The 15,671-nt window shown below is 67.5% G+C and overlaps 1 protein-coding gene across 1 annotated transcript; it reads left to right on the top strand.

Annotated features, from left to right (window-relative positions):
• The first annotated feature begins 12,353 nt into the window (after positions 1-12,353).
• LOC135320375 (uncharacterized) lies at positions 12,354-14,880 on the top strand. The gene is made up of 5 exons (XM_064483461.1): positions 12,354-12,811; positions 13,423-13,570; positions 14,059-14,118; positions 14,319-14,430; positions 14,555-14,880. Exons 1-5 carry the CDS (start codon positions 12,396-12,398, stop codon positions 14,878-14,880), a joined length of 1,062 nt encoding a protein of 353 aa, XP_064339531.1. The 5' UTR covers positions 12,354-12,395.
• Positions 14,881-15,671: the final 791 nt, after the last annotated feature.

Raw genomic sequence — 15,671 nt, 5'->3', positions numbered from 1 at the left:
CCTTGGATGTGGCCTGGCCCACCCGTGACCTGGAGCGTGTGGCCTGAGGGACGTGTAGGCCACGAGGGATACCTGAGCCGTGGGCGTGGCCAGCAGAGAAGGATCCAGAGAGGCCGAACGGTAGCCCTGACATTTACAAAGCCCCTGAGGCCCCTGAGTGGTAGCCAGGGCTCCGGGCACACGAAAAGGCATGCTGCCTTCCGCCCCAGGGAGGCACGATCTCTGGTCCCAGGGCCTGCAAGATTCCCGAGGTGGCTCTGCGCGTGAGTGTGCGTGCGAGCGTGCGTGTCTGTGAGTGAGTGCGCGCCTGCCCGTGTGTGTCGCGGCAGGCTCTGCGGCAGACGGCAGGACGGGAAGGGCGGCCACCTGACCCTTCCCTGCTCGGCTTCACTGGCTTCTTCCTTCAGACAGGCGGTGATCCCCACATTCTTAAGGACCTTGTGTGGGACGCTTCGGCAAGACAGCTTACACTTGGCCCTCTTGTGCTACAGGAAGACAGCTCTTGCAAAGAGCCCTGGCTGCCAGGGGCCTCCGAAGGCCGTGTGAGAGGCAACAAGAAGGCAGTTCAGGGCAGACACGTGCTCGTGCAGAGCAAAGGAGGGCACGAGCATCTCGCTGGGAAGCTCACTGGGGGCACTGGAGCGCCCGGGACATCGGCAGGAAGGGACAGGTGAGCTCCAAGACGGCTAGGCCCCAGACAGCTTGAGATTCCTCTCCGCTTGGTGAGAGAGGACCAAGGGAAATGACGTCGTGCCTGTGTGCTTCCCGCGGTCCGGCAGTCAAAGGCAGCTGGGAGAGAAGCCAACCCAGGCGGGCGGAAGGCAGCAATATCCGGGGAGAGAACAAGGACTCACACGACGGGCTGCGGGAGCGGGGCGAGAGGGGCGCAGGTAAAAAATCCTTTCTCCTGGAAACACAGACGGCGGGCAGCGTGTAGACGTATAGGTCTGCACGCGTGCAGGTGTGCCTCCGCTCGTGCGTGTGCGTGTGCGTGTGCGTGTCTGGTGAGGAGGCCTGAGAGTGGGGCTCGAAGGCAGGCGTGCGTGCACGGACCCTGAAAACGTGACAGGCTTTCGAAACGGACGTCGACTCTGGGCCAGCTGGAATCACCGGGCTGCCAGAAGAGGCAGTGGGGAAGTCCCGTGCTTTCTGGAGAGACAGGGAAGGTGCGAAGGACGCAGGAAATAGGATAGGGCAGATTGCTTGCCGCGTGCGGAAGACCAGGGCCCCCCGCCCCCGCCCCCGCCCCCAGAGCGACAACCGCCTTTGAACCTTGAGCTCCTTGGCGGCGGCACACGCGTCCTGTCCTCCCTCCGAGTAGGCCGACAGGAAACACCTTGCCTTGCTTGTTTGGTAAGGTTCGGGAGGCCGACCAGCAGCGCTGCATTAGCAAGTGGCACACACTGGCTTTGTCGGCGAGAAAGGCTGCAGTGAAGGCGAAGGCTGGGACGGGTGCTCATCTGGAGGCTGGGCGAGAGCGGAACCACCTCCAAGGGCGTTCACACTGCGGGCAGAAGTCACTTCCTTCCGTCTGCGGCGCTGAAGGCGTGCCGTGCGGTGGCCGCCGACCCGGGTGGCGTCCTAAACACCTTACTGTCTGGGCTGCCAAACACCACTGTTCGGGGCGGGGTGGAGGGTGGGGGGGGGTGGGTCCAGCGTGCCGGCAAACCGCGTCGTCCCTCTGCCTGTCTCTCTCTGCACAGGCTGGCCAGGGCTTCGTCTTGCGCAGTGTCGGGCGATCCCGGCGGCGACGGATGCCGGTCACCTTTGCTGGCTGGGAGAAAGGCACGGCCTGGCCTCTCTAGCACAGGAAGGGCCGTCGTGCAATGGTGTGGACACGCCCACGTCCAGACTGTGGGGTTCCGCTGGCCCGGGCGGAGAGGTCTTCTATTTCCGGGCAGGGTAGCTTTCTGAAAGCCATTATGTGTCTGTGGGAGCTAACAGAGATCCCGGGAACGGGAGGGGAGGGGGCGAGGGAGGGAGGGAGAGAGCGGAAGCGGAGACACTCACACGCACACCCACCCACACACGCACGGCCACACGCAGAGAGGCGCAGAGACACACAGAGAGAGACGCGGGAGAGTCACAGCAAGGGGGAGACAGGGAGAGAGAGCGAAGACAAAGAGAACACGCTGCTGCATGGCTTTTGTCCCCTAGAGCAGAGCAGTTCAACTCTGACAGACACTGGCTGGAAGCAAAGTACCCGGGCTGTCTTTCCCTCTGGAGCTTAGCAGATTTCCCAGGGGGTGAAGGGGCCGCGTGAAACCGGAGTGACAGGTGGTCGGGGGTGGGGTTGGGGGTGGGGTGGGGAGGTGGGGGGCACGTGGTGGGAGGTGACAGAAACCGAAGAGGTGTCAGCGGGCCGCCGGGCAGTGCCAGAGAGATGCAAGGCCGGAGGCCTCCCTGGAGGCAGCGCGCGGCCCAGGTGCCCCCTGGAAGCTGGGCAGGGAGCTGGGCTGAAAGCTGGGGCTGCGGAGGCCAGGCGGCCGGCCGGGTTCCCGGCCGGGGGGCGGGGCCTTGCAGGGTGACGCCCACTGGCCGCTCCCCGATTGGTCGGGAGGTGGGGCGAGCGGCCTGGGCCCGACTCGACTCGGGCCTCCTTCCAGCCAAGCTGCAAATTCCCACGGGCCTCGTGGGGCGTGGCGGGGATGGGGTACGAGGCCATGCCCATGCGCCCCAGCTGCCAGGGGGCCGCACAGCAGGCCGCCGGGTCCGGGCGGCAGCGAGCCCTGGAAGACCCAAGCGCGGAGCGCCAGCGGCAGCGCCTGCGCGCGGGGACCTCGGCCGCTCGGCCGGCTCCTCCGGCCACGTGCTACGCCTCCACCTCCCGCTCCTTGTTCCTCGGCATTGGCAGCTGCGGCTCGCAGCTCAGGGCCAGGGCCACAGGGCCAGTGAGGCGGGGGCCCGGGGAAGGCGGGGCTCCCCAGGAATCCTGGGTGGCCTTAGCTGTGGGAGGGGGCCTTCAGGAGGCAGGGGCCCGCGGGCCTCCCGCTGCCATGGCAGGGCTGGGAACAGAGCAGGCACTAGCGGGTGGCAGGTGCGAGGAGGCCAGCAGCCTGAGGGTGGAGGCCGTGCGGGAAGTGAGCGGCGGCGGCAGCGGCAGCAGCTGCATCGACAGAGGCGGAGGTTGTGGGCATAGGGGAGGCGTTGGCGCTGCTGGCGGACGACATGGAGGAGGTGGTGGCGGAGGAGGAGCAGGAGGAGCAGGAGCCGCGGGAGGAGGAGGAGGAGGAGGAGGTGCAGGCCAAGGAGCGGGAAGAGAAGCCCCGGAAGCAGGGGCGCGCAGAGCCAGGGAGCGGACCCCCGACCTCCCTGAGCCCGCTGGAGGCGCTGGGGGCCCTTCAGTTAGAGCAGAGCGCTGTGAACGCCCAAGCCAGCGGGGCCTACTTGCGGCTCAAGCGCAGGATCCGACGGAGGCGGGAGCCTCGTTTGGATCGAAGAAAAGCCATCATCCAGGACATCCCCGGCTTCTGGGCCAAACCTGTATACTTGCTGCTGCTGCTGCTGCTGCTGCTGCTGCTGCTGCTGCTGCTGCTGCTGCTGCTGCTGCTGCTGCTGCTGTTGCTGCTGCTGCTGCTGCTGCTGCTGTTGCTGCTGCTGCTGCTTGGGGCTGGCTGCTGCTGGAGGGCAGGAGGGGGCCGAGGAGGGGGAACAGGGCGAGAAGGAGGTTGGGACAGGGGGAGGAGGAGGGGAGGCGGCAACGGACTGGGGCCGGGGCCAGGGCCGGGGGTCTGGGTGCGGGGGCGCAGGGCAGGGTGGGGAGGGGAAGCAGGAGGAGAAAGAAGAGGAGGACTGGGAGCGGCGGAACAAGGGGCAGGAGGAAGCGAGGAAGGCGGGCGCCAAGGCCAAGGGAAGAGGCCTGAGAGTGGAGGCATGGAGGCCTGCAAGGGCACAGCATGAGGGCGCTGAGGGCCAAAGGCCAAACGTGCAGGCGTGGGAGCGCCAAATTTGGGTGGAACCTTCTGGCGTGGGGCCTGCAGGGGAAGCCTTCCTGGGGTCATGGGGCACACGGCAACAGTGGAAAGCACGCGCAGAGCCCCCAGCACCTTCCCCACAGAGCAGAGAGTGGAAGTGTGCAGTCTCCGGGGGAAATCCCAGGAGACCGGTGGGCGTGCAGGACCCATCCCAGTCAGCCAGAGGCTGTGGATATGTTGCCGCCACGTCCGTGCCAAGGACCCAGGTCGTCCGCGGCCAGGTGTGAGCTGCAAGAGGCCCCCGTCCCGGGCAAGACTACGGGACCCCAGACACGCCCTCGGGTGGGCTCCGAGCCCGGCCTCCACCGGGCCTTCTCGTGCAGGCAGAAGCACGTGCCCTCCCCGTTGCACCCTGTGAGTCCCCCGGAGCTGCAGACTTAGCCATACAGACAGACTCCTCTCACCGCAGAGGGCGGCTCAGAGGCCCGGGGCTTCCTGTCAGCACCCCTGGGGCGTCCCCTACTCAGAGGAGGCATGGGTCCACGGGGGCAGAGCACATCCCGACTCCGCCCGCGGTGACAAGCCTGCACCCAGCACACGCAGGCCAGCTGGAATGTCGGGGACGATCGAGGGAACAGGCGCTCCCCGAGGGGGTGCGGACAGCCCAAGATGCACGGGAAGGCCGGAACCCCGCCTCCACGTGCGTGTGAGACGGCAGGGCAGGGGCCGAGGAGGTCGGAGGTGTGGGGCGATGGGGTGGGCAGCAGTGCGCGCCCGGAGTCCCGGCAGATCGCCTGTCTGGTCTCTTCCTTTCGCCCCAGCCTGGCTGTGTTGGCTGTGGCTCTTCCAGCCGTAACACGTGAAGGCTCCTTGACCTACTGAAGATTGTGAATCATCCCCAGCTGTCGGCCTTGATCAGTGACCGAGACGAAGGTGTGCGGAGCTACATGATCCAGCTGGAGGTCAGGCCGGGCAGACGGAGGCCACGGTTGGGGGTGGGGGGTGGGGGATGGGGGATGCGGGGCGGAGGGGGCCGGGTGTCCCCGAGGGCTGGGTGTGAGCAGCGGGAGAGCGGAAGGGGAAGTGGTTCATCCCTGCCGGGCAGGCCAGCTCAGGTGGCCGGGACGAGAGTTCACTCTTCTCCTGCTGTTGGGCGTGGCAGGCGCAGGAACTGGGCCGCCCCGAGTACCGCTGCAGACTGATGTTCTTTTTCCGGAGCAAGCCCTACTTGTGCAACCAAGTGATCCTTAAGGAGTATCACCTTAGCTTCGCAGGTAGGTGGGCTGTCCCGGGATGGGGGAAGGGAGCGGAGCGGGGCGGGGCGGGGCGGGGTGTGCCCCGGAGGCCTTGGACGCTGGGCCAGGGCGATCCCTCCCCGTATCCCCACTCTTCCTCTAGGCTATAGGGCGTATAGTTCCACTCCAGTCCAGTGGTTCTGGGATTACGAACGGGGAGCCCCCAGCCGCAGGCAGGACACCGTCAGCCTTCACTTCCTCAACTGGTTGTCAGGCCACAAGTGCCCCGGGTCTAACGGGATTGCTGAGGTGGGGGTCCCTCGGAGCCTGGTCGGAAATGGCGACGTCGGCGGTGGCCAGCTGCTCGGGGAAGGGGTGTGGGCCCTGTCCCGACCTGCCCGTTCCCTCTGCCAGATCATCGGCGAGGACCTGTGGCCCAACCCCCTGCGCTGCTACCCGAGGGAGCAAGGCGCCGGGAGAGGTAACTGAGAGGGGGACACGTCCCTGAGGAGCCCGGGGGGCTGGGGGTGTTGGTGAAGAGTGTTTCCCGGACCCTTTCCCAATCGGGGAGAGGCAGGCTGAGAGAAGCCTGGGAGCGGGGCGACCCCAGGCCGCCCAGGGAGCGGGCGCGAGGGTGAGCCAGGGGCCCGGAGGACCCAGGCGCACGCGCAGAGCACCGAAGCTTTCAGCTTTCGGTGAACGTCCCAGGGGTGTCCGAGAAAGGAGCGGGCCTCCTCAGGCACCCTCATGTGCGTCGGCACTTCCTGGCTTCGGCCCTCCCTGGGGCCTCGTCCGACTGCCTCCGCGTTTGGGATCAGCTGGGCCCCTCCGTCCGCCCCCGGCCGCATGGCCAAGGCCTCCAGACGCTGAGGAGGTGGGCTCCCGGGTCGCGTCCCGTCCCTCTCCTGGGCTGGTTCTCCCAGTCTTCCCTGAATGTCCAGGCGCATCCCTTAGCGACCTGGCTCCACCCGGACGGCCCTGGAAAGGGCCGCAGGCTGGCTGGTGGCCAGCGGGGAGGCGCCGGGGAGAAAGGGCGGGGCGTGCTGCCTGTTGTGCGCCATCTCTCCGGTTGTCTGTTGGACACAGGCCGCTTCAGCTACGCCTTGTGTTGTTCCCGAGCGTGTCCGTGTCGTTCTGTGCACGCGTGCCCGCGAGCAGGCTTTCTCACGCGTCGGTGGTCCTGCAGAGCTGGCGGTGAAGGCGACGGAGCAGGCGAGTTCGGCCGAGTAGAAGGAGAGCCCGGAGGCGCGTGCAGACGCGGGAGGCCGGCGGCCGGGGTCTGGGGCAACGGAGAGGAACGAGGAAAGGATCGCCAGTGGAGGTTGCAGAGGGTGGGCAGCACGTACCCGGAATGAGGCCGAGAGAGACATCAACAAGCTAACGAGTGCTCCTGTCTTGCTCCCGTCCTGTGTGATTGTTCGCGGGTCGCCGATTGGCGATGTTCCGGCCCAGTCCGGTGGGGCTTTTGAACCGGCTGCCCGTGTGTGGCAGAGAGGCGGTCCTGAGGAAGTGGAGGACGTGGGAAGGGCAGGACTCGGCTGCTGCTCCGGGGAGGCCAGGTTGCCTCCGAACAGGGCAGGGTCTCGGAGCAGGAAGCAACGAAAGAGACAGGCTGGTGCGCTGGGGACCTGTTGTGTGGGCCGGGGAAGGAGACGGGGACCGGTGCTGGCGGGTAGGGGCCTCGTGGCCCGCTGTGGCTTGGGTTCAGTGTTCACTCTGCTCGCGGAGCCTCACTCAGCCCCCTCCGTCTGGGGTGTGCGCCAGCCGTCGGCCCCACGCCAGACGGGCGACTTCTTAAGCCGAGGGTCCCTGTTCACCCCCAGGCGCCCCAGGAGGCAGGCTGTGAGTGTGGAATCCTTCCGGGCATGACCCCGCTCAGCCCTGGCTGGGTGGGGCGGTGCAGGGGTCCAAGCAAGTGTGAGGGAAAGGCGGGCGTGAGCTGCGGCTGTGGCCCCGTGCCGGCACGTGAGGCTGTGCGGGTGAGGGAGCAGGGGAGCAGGCGGGCAAGGGTGCCGGGCTGTTTGCGGGCGGGGGCTGGGCGGGAGCGGAAAAGACCGGCGCCTCCGGGGGCTGGGGCAGCAGCGAGATTGCTGGCTTTCAGGCTCCGGGGTCTTGGGGAGGAGAGGAAGTGGCAGACAGGAGCCCCTTCCCCCTGCTGGAAAGGCCTCCCGGGGCGTGAGCGCCTTCCTTTCCCTGGGGTCTCCTCGTGGGGCGCAACAGTCCGAGGGGCGAAGGTCAGGGGGCGGGGCCGCAGGGCCCGCGCCGCCCCAGACCGGCAGTGTGCCGCCTCCCCTCTCTCCCACGCCGGCGTTGCGCCGTGGCGGGCTGTGCCGCTCTTCAGGCTGTGTGACACGTAGGCCGAAAGCTTCTACCCGAGTCTGCGCTGGCTAGCTAAGGGGCCCGAACGTTCAGAGTAACTCACGCTTCTCCTCGGGACACAGTCCCTGCGGCTCTGTCCTGGTCAGGGAACTGCCAGCCACACATCCCTCCAACACACAGCCCCGAGCTGCCTGGGCATCAGGCCACCGGAAGGGGACAGTCCTGGTGCAGACAGATCTTGGGCAAGGGGCCTGTGGGAGGGATGGCGGCAGGCGGTGGGGGGCTGTGTGTGTTGGGGGGGTGGCGAGTGGGCAGGTCTGGGGTGGGGGGCGGGACGAGACGGGATGGGGAGGGCAGTCGGTGGCCAGCACCCGGCGGGGTCCTTCCCGAGGGGACAGCCGCTTTCCGGAGACACCTGAGGTCCCCGCACAAAGCTAGGCACCGTCTGTGGGACAGCCGGGCCTGGGAGAGCGCGGTGCGTGCCCCTTCTCTCCCTCCCGGTCCCTTGCAGTTTGGCCGCGTGGTGAGCATCTCTGTCCCCGACGACACCCCACAGCGCCCCTGCTTTGCCGCACTTTGGGGGTGTGCTTGACCGACTGCCCCAGCAGAACGTTTCACGGTCGTGGAGGGTTGCGGTGGGAGGTTCATGGATCCCAGCCCTCCCTGGCCTCCCAGCGGCACCGGCTGTCCGCTACCAGCTGCGGCCTGTCGGGTTTGGGGACCCGAAGGCCGGAGAGCCTCCGTGTACAATCGTAGGGTGGCAGAGGTCCCCTCTTGTCCCGCTCGGGCTGCTGCTGTCCTCGCCCCTTCCCCAGGTCAGTGCCTAGGTTCCCCTGCTCTGAAGGCACGAGGGCAGCTGCGTTGCAGGGACCCTGCGGCTGGGGCCCAGAGGGAGGGCTGAGGCGGCCGTGGTGGGCGCCCCGCAGGGCCGCGGCCCCTCAGGCCTCTAGGCCTGGCCAGGGCTCTTGAGAAGGACCTGCCAAAGGGGAGAGACTCGAGGAATGATTGGGCAGGGTTCTCACAAGGCTCGCTCGACCTTTGCCGCCCCAAGCGCCCGTAGGCGCCACGGCTGGGGTCGGGTCCGGCCTGCCCTGCAGTGGAGGCGGGGAACGTGTCGAGCCGGCAACGGGTAGGGGAGGAAGGCTTACAGGCAGCCGGCCCCCGTAGGCTCGGGTGCCGTGGCCGGGCCTTGCGGTCCAACCTGGAGGACGCGACGCGGCTTAAGTGGGATTCTTCCTGGGGCTCGGACAAAGCTCAGACGGACGTGGGAACTGGCCATGCCTGCTGGGGCATTTCACTCGGGCCCTTACCTTCAGGTGTTGTCCCACGGTGGAGGACCCACATCCTCCGTGCCGCCCCTGCGGGTACCAGGGCACCCGGGCAGTCCCAGGCGCGACGACATGTCCGGCGCTGGTCTCCCTCATCGATGGAAGTGCGCACGGGCAGGCTCCCACTGTCGCAGGACGGGTCGGGCGTACGGACGTTGGCCAGGGGCTTGCTGGTGTCCTGCGTGGAAAGGCAGTTTCTGGGTGGGCCTTGCCCGTCTTGCTCCCCTCTTGCCGCGGATGCATCTGTGTCTGTTTGTCTGACTGTGGCCGGGAGCCCCCCTGTCAGGTGCCCCGGCTCCCTGCCCTCCATCACGCCTCACATGCACGCACGTCCGTGTGCGGCTGGCGCCTTGCACGTCTCTGGCCTGTGATGCTGCGGCCCGTCCTCCGCTCTTGTCACAGGCGACCCGCGAGAGGTCTGGGCCAGGGGGCGCCGACGGGTCACCGCCCGTCTTAAGTCGGCCCCTTGGATGTGGCCTGGCCCACCCGTGACCTGGAGCGTGTGGCCTGAGGGACGTGTAGGCCACGAGGGATACCTGAGCCGTGGGCGTGGCCAGCAGAGAAGGATCCAGAGAGGCCGAACGGTAGCCCTGACATTTACAAAGCCCCTGAGGCCCCTGAGTGGTAGCCAGGGCTCCGGGCACACGAAAAGGCATGCTGCCTTCCGCCCCAGGGAGGCACGATCTCTGGTCCCAGGGCCTGCAAGATTCCCGAGGTGGCTCTGCGCGTGAGTGTGCGTGCGAGCGTGCGTGTCTGTGAGTGAGTGCGCGCCTGCCCGTGTGTGTCGCGGCAGGCTCTGCGGCAGACGGCAGGACGGGAAGGGCGGCCACCTGACCCTTCCCTGCTCGGCTTCACTGGCTTCTTCCTTCAGACAGGCGGTGATCCCCACATTCTTAAGGACCTTGTGTGGGACGCTTCGGCAAGACAGCTTACACTTGGCCCTCTTGTGCTACAGGAAGACAGCTCTTGCAAAGAGCCCTGGCTGCCAGGGGCCTCCGAAGGCCGTGTGAGAGGCAACAAGAAGGCAGTTCAGGGCAGACACGTGCTCGTGCAGACCAAAGGAGGGCACGAGCATCTCGCTGGGAAGCTCACTGGGGGCACTGGAGCGCCCGGGACATCGGCAGGAAGGGACAGGTGAGCTCCAAGACGGCTAGGCCCCAGACAGCTTGAGATTCCTCTCCGCTTGGTGAGAGAGGACCAAGGGAAATGACGTCGTGCCTGTGTGCTTCCCGCGGTCCGGCAGTCAAAGGCAGCTGGGAGAGAAGCCAACCCAGGCGGGCGGAAGGCAGCAATATCCGGGGAGAGAACAAGGACTCACACGACGGGCTGCGGGAGCGGGGCGAGAGGGGCGCAGGTAAAAAATCCTTTCTCCTGGAAACACAGACGGCGGGCAGCGTGTAGACGTATAGGTCTGCACGCGTGCAGGTGTGCCTCCGCTCGTGCGTGTGCGTGTGCGTGTGCGTGTCTGGTGAGGAGGCCTGAGAGTGGGGCTCGAAGGCAGGCGTGCGTGCACGGACCCTGAAAACGTGACAGGCTTTCGAAACGGACGTCGACTCTGGGCCAGCTGGAATCACCGGGCTGCCAGAAGAGGCAGTGGGGAAGTCCCGTGCTTTCTGGAGAGACAGGGAAGGTGCGAAGGACGCAGGAAATAGGATAGGGCAGATTGCTTGCCGCGTGCGGAAGACCAGGGCCCCCCGCCCCCGCCCCCGCCCCCAGAGCGACAACCGCCTTTGAACCTTGAGCTCCTTGGCGGCGGCACACGCGTCCTGTCCTCCCTCCGAGTAGGCCGACAGGAAACACCTTGCCTTGCTTGTTTGGTAAGGTTCGGGAGGCCGACCAGCAGCGCTGCATTAGCAAGTGGCACACACTGGCTTTGTCGGCGAGAAAGGCTGCAGTGAAGGCGAAGGCTGGGACGGGTGCTCATCTGGAGGCTGGGCGAGAGCGGAACCACCTCCAAGGGCGTTCACACTGCGGGCAGAAGTCACTTCCTTCCGTCTGCGGCGCTGAAGGCGTGCCGTGCGGTGGCCGCCGACCCGGGTGGCGTCCTAAACACCTTACTGTCTGGGCTGCCAAACACCACTGTTCGGGGCGGGGTGGAGGGTGGGGGGGGGGTGGGTCCAGCGTGCCGGCAAACCGCGTCGTCCCTCTGCCTGTCTCTCTCTGCACAGGCTGGCCAGGGCTTCGTCTTGCGCAGTGTCGGGCGATCCCGGCGGCGACGGATGCCGGTCACCTTTGCTGGCTGGGAGAAAGGCACGGCCTGGCCTCTCTAGCACAGGAAGGGCCTTCGTGCAATGGTGTGGACACGCCCACGTCCAGACTGTGGGGTTCCGCTGGCCCGGGCGGAGAGGTCTTCTATTTCCGGGCAGGGTAGCTTTCTGAAAGCCATTATGTGTCTGTGGGAGCTAACAGAGATCCCGGGAACGGGAGGGGAGGGGGCGAGGGAGGGAGGGAGAGAGCGGAAGCGGAGACACTCACACGCACACCCACCCACACACGCACGGCCACACGCAGAGAGGCGCAGAGACACACAGAGAGAGACGCGGGAGAGTCACAGCAAGGGGGAGACAGGGAGAGAGAGCGAAGACAAAGAGAACACGCTGCTGCATGGCTTTTGTCCCCTAGAGCAGAGCAGTTCAACTCTGACAGACACTGGCTGGAAGCAAAGTACCCGGGCTGTCTTTCCCTCTGGAGCTTAGCAGATTTCCCAGGGGGTGAAGGGGCCGCGTGAAACCGGAGTGACAGGTGGTCGGGGGTGGGGTTGGGGGTGGGGTGGGGAGGTGGGGGGCACGTGGTGGGAGGTGACAGAAACCGAAGAGGTGTCAGCGGGCCGCCGGGCAGTGCCAGAGAGATGCAAGGCCGGAGGCCTCCCTGGAGGCAGCGCGCGGCCCAGGTGCCCCCTGGAAGCTGGGCAGGGAGCTGGGCTGAAAGCTGGGGCTGCGGAGGCCAGGCGGCCGGCCGGGTTCCCGGCCGGGGGGCGGGGCCTTGCAGGGTGACGCCCACTGGCCGCTCCCCGATTGGTCGGGAGGTGGGGCGAGCGGCCTGGGCCCGACTCGACTCGGGCCTCCTTCCAGCCAAGCTGCAAATTCCCACGGGCCTCGTGGGGCGTGGCGGGGATGGGGTACGAGGCCATGCCCATGCGCCCCAGCTGCCAGGGGGCCGCACAGCAGGCCGCCGGGTCCGGGCGGCAGCGAGCCCTGGAAGACCCAAGCGCGGAGCGCCAGCGCCAGCGCCTGCGCGCGGGGACCTCGGCCGCTCGGCCGGCTCCTCCGGCCACGTGCTACGCCTCCACCTCCCGCTCCTTGTTCCTCGGCATTGGCAGCTGCGGCTCGCAGCTCAGGGCCAGGGCCACAGGGCCAGTGAGGCGGGGGCCCGGGGAAGGCGGGGCTCCCCAGGAATCCTGGGTGGCCTTAGCTGTGGGAGGGGGCCTTCAGGAGGCAGGGGCCCGCGGGCCTCCCGCTGCCATGGCAGGGCTGGGAACAGAGCAGGCACTAGCGGGTGGCAGGTGCGAGGAGGCCAGCAGCCTGAGGGTGGAGGCCGTGCGGGAGTGAGCGGCGGCGGCAGCGGCAGCAGCTGCATCGACAGAGGCGGAGGTTGTGGGCATGGGGGAGGCGTTGGCGCTGCTGGCGGACGACATGGAGGAGGTGGTGGCGGAGGAGGAGCAGGAGGAGCAGGAGCCGCGGGAGGAGGAGGAGGAGGAGGAGGTGCAGGCCAAGGAGCGGGAAGAGAAGCCCCGGAAGCAGGGGCGCGCAGAGCCAGGGAGCGGACCCCCGACCTCCCTGAGCCCGCTGGAGGCGCTGGGGGCCCTTCAGTTAGAGCAGAGCGCTGTGAACGCCCAAGCCAGCGGGGCCTACTTGCGGCTCAAGCGCAGGATCCGACGGAGGCGGGAGCCTCGTTTGGATCGAAGAAAAGCCATCATCCAGGACATCCCCGGCTTCTGGGCCAAACCTGTATACTTGCTGCTGCTGCTGCTGCTGCTGCTGCTGCTGCTGCTGCTGCTGCTGCTGCTGCTGCTGCTGTTGCTGCTGCTGCTGCTGTTGCTGCTGCTGCTGCTTGGGGCTGGCTGCTGCTGGAGGGCAGGAGGGGGCCGAGGAGGGGGAACAGGGCGAGAAGGAGGTTGGGACAGGGGGAGGAGGAGGGGAGGCGGCAACGGACTGGGGCCGGGGCCAGGGCCGGGGGTCTGGGTGCGGGGGCGCAGGGCAGGGTGGGGAGGGGAAGCAGGAGGAGAAAGAAGAGGAGGACTGGGAGCGGCGGAACAAGGGGCAGGAGGAAGCGAGGAAGGCGGGCGCCAAGGCCAAGGGAAGAGGCCTGAGAGTGGAGGCATGGAGGCCTGCAAGGGCACAGCATGAGGGCGCTGAGGGCCAAAGGCCAAACGTGCAGGCGTGGGAGCGCCAAATTTGGGTGGAACCTTCTGGCGTGGGGCCTGCAGGGGAAGCCTTCCTGGGGTCATGGGGCACACGGCAACAGTGGAAAGCACGCGCAGAGCCCCCAGCACCTTCCCCACAGAGCAGAGAGTGGAAGTGTGCAGTCTCCGGGGGAAATCCCAGGAGACCGGTGGGCGTGCAGGACCCATCCCAGTCAGCCAGAGGCTGTGGATATGTTGCCGCCACGTCCGTGCCAAGGACCCAGGTCGTCCGCGGCCAGGTGTGAGCTGCAAGAGGCCCCCGTCCCGGGCAAGACTACGGGACCCCAGACACGCCCTCGGGTGGGCTCCGAGCCCGGCCTCCACCGGGCCTTCTCGTGCAGGCAGAAGCACGTGCCCTCCCCGTTGCACCCTGTGAGTCCCCCGGAGCTGCAGACTTAGCCATACAGACAGACTCCTCTCACCGCAGAGGGCGGCTCAGAGGCCCGGGGCTTCCTGTCAGCACCCCTGGGGCGTCCCCTACTCAGAGGAGGCATGGGTCCACGGGGGCAGAGCACATCCCGACTCCGCCCGCGGTGACAAGCCTGCACCCAGCACACGCAGGCCAGCTGGAATGTCGGGGACGATCGAGGGAACAGGCGCTCCCCGAGGGGGTGCGGACAGCCCAAGATGCACGGGAAGGCCGGAACCCCGCCTCCACGTGCGTGTGAGACGGCAGGGCAGGGGCCGAGGAGGTCGGAGGTGTGGGGCGATGGGGTGGGCAGCAGTGCGCGCCCGGAGTCCCGGCAGATCGCCTGTCTGGTCTCTTCCTTTCGCCCCAGCCTGGCTGTGTTGGCTGTGGCTCTTCCAGCCGTAACACGTGAAGGCTCCTTGACCTACTGAAGATTGTGAATCATCCCCAGCTGTCGGCCTTGATCAGTGACCGAGACGAAGGTGTGCGGAGCTACATGATCCAGCTGGAGGTCAGGCCGGGCAGACGGAGGCCACGGTGGGGGGTGGGGGGTGGGGGATGGGGGATGCGGGGCGGAGGGGGCCGGGTGTCCCCGAGGGCTGGGTGTGAGCAGCGGGAGAGCGGAAGGGGAAGTGGTTCATCCCTGCCGGGCAGGCCAGCTCAGGTGGCCGGGACGAGAGTTCACTCTTCTCCTGCTGTTGGGCGTGGCAGGCGCAGGAACTGGGCCGCCCCGAGTACCGCTGCAGACTGATGTTCTTTTTCCGGAGCAAGCCCTACTTGTGCAACCAAGTGATCCTTAAGGAGTATCACCTTAGCTTCGCAGGTAGGTGGGCTGTCCCGGGATGGGGGAAGGGAGCGGAGCGGGGCGGGGCGGGGCGGGGTGTGCCCCGGAGGCCTTGGACGCTGGGCCAGGGCGATCCCTCCCCGTATCCCCACTCTTCCTCTAGGCTATAGGGCGTATAGTTCCACTCCAGTCCAGTGGTTCTGGGATTACGAACGGGGAGCCCCCAGCCGCAGGCAGGACACCGTCAGCCTTCACTTCCTCAACTGGTTGTCAGGCCACAAGTGCCCCGGGTCTAACGGGATTGCTGAGGTGGGGGTCCCTCGGAGCCTGGTCGGAAATGGCGACGTCGGCGGTGGCCAGCTGCTCGGGGAAGGGGTGTGGGCCCTGTCCCGACCTGCCCGTTCCCTCTGCCAGATCATCGGCGAGGACCTGTGGCCCAACCCCCTGCGCTGCTACCCGAGGGAGCAAGGCGCCGGGAGAGGTAACTGAGAGGGGGACACGTCCCTGAGGAGCCCGGGGGGCTGGGGGTGTTGGTGAAGAGTGTTTCCCGGACCCTTTCCCAATCGGGGAGAGGCAGGCTGAGAGAAGCCTGGGAGCGGGGCGACCCCAGGCCGCCCAGGGAGCGGGCGCGAGGGTGAGCCAGGGGCCCGGAGGACCCAGGCGCACGCGCAGAGCACCGAAGCTTTCAGCTTTCGGTGAACGTCCCAGGGGTGTCCGAGAAAGGAGCGGGCCGCCTCAGGCACCCTCATGTGCGTCGGCACTTCCTGGCTTCGGCCCTCCCTGGGGCCTCGTCCGACTGCCTCCGCGTTTGGGATCAGCTGGGCCCCTCCGTCCGCCCCCGGCCGCATGGCCAAGGCCTCCAGACGCTGAGGAGGTGGGCTCCCGGGTCGCGTCCCGTCCCTCTCCTGGGCTGGTTCTCCCAGTCTTCCCTGAATGTCCAGGCGCATCCCTTAGCGACCTGGCTCCACCCGGACGGCCCTGGAAAGGGCCGCAGGCTGGCTGGTGGCCAGCGGGGAGGCGCCGGGGAGAAAGGGCGGGGCGTGCTGCCTGTTGTGCGCCATCTCTCCGGTTGTCTGTTGGACACAGGCCGCTTCAGCTACGCCTTGTGTTGTTCCCGAGCGTGTCCGTGTCGTTCTGTGCACGCGTGCCCGCGAGCAGGCTTTCTCACGCGTCGGTGGTCCTGCAGAGCTGGCGGTGAAGGCGACGGAGCAGGCGAGTTCGGCCGAGTAGAAGGAGAGCCCGGAGGCGCGTGCAGACGCGGGAGGCCGGCGGCCGGGGTC

Source organism: Camelus dromedarius, chromosome Y (genome assembly GCF_036321535.1).
Source record: "Camelus dromedarius isolate mCamDro1 chromosome Y, mCamDro1.pat, whole genome shotgun sequence".
Lineage (NCBI taxonomy): Eukaryota > Metazoa > Chordata > Mammalia > Artiodactyla > Camelidae > Camelus > Camelus dromedarius.
Note: the sequence above shows the minus strand (reverse complement) of the source record. Positions and strands in the feature narration are given on the sequence as shown.

What these genes read in the sequence shown, in the direction of transcription:
- LOC135320375 (XM_064483461.1), top strand. Translation starts at nt 12,396, where the DNA reads ATGGGGGAGGCGTTGGCGCTGCTGGCGGACGACATGGAGGAGGTGGTG. An exon ending in CTGCTGCTGCTGCTGCTGCT is followed by an intron (nt 12,812 to 13,422) that starts GTTGCTGCTGCT and finishes CCAAGGACCCAG; the next exon opens with GTCGTCCGCGGCCAGGTGTG. An exon ending in GTATCACCTTAGCTTCGCAG is followed by an intron (nt 14,431 to 14,554) that starts GTAGGTGGGCTG and finishes CTCTTCCTCTAG; the next exon opens with GCTATAGGGCGTATAGTTCC.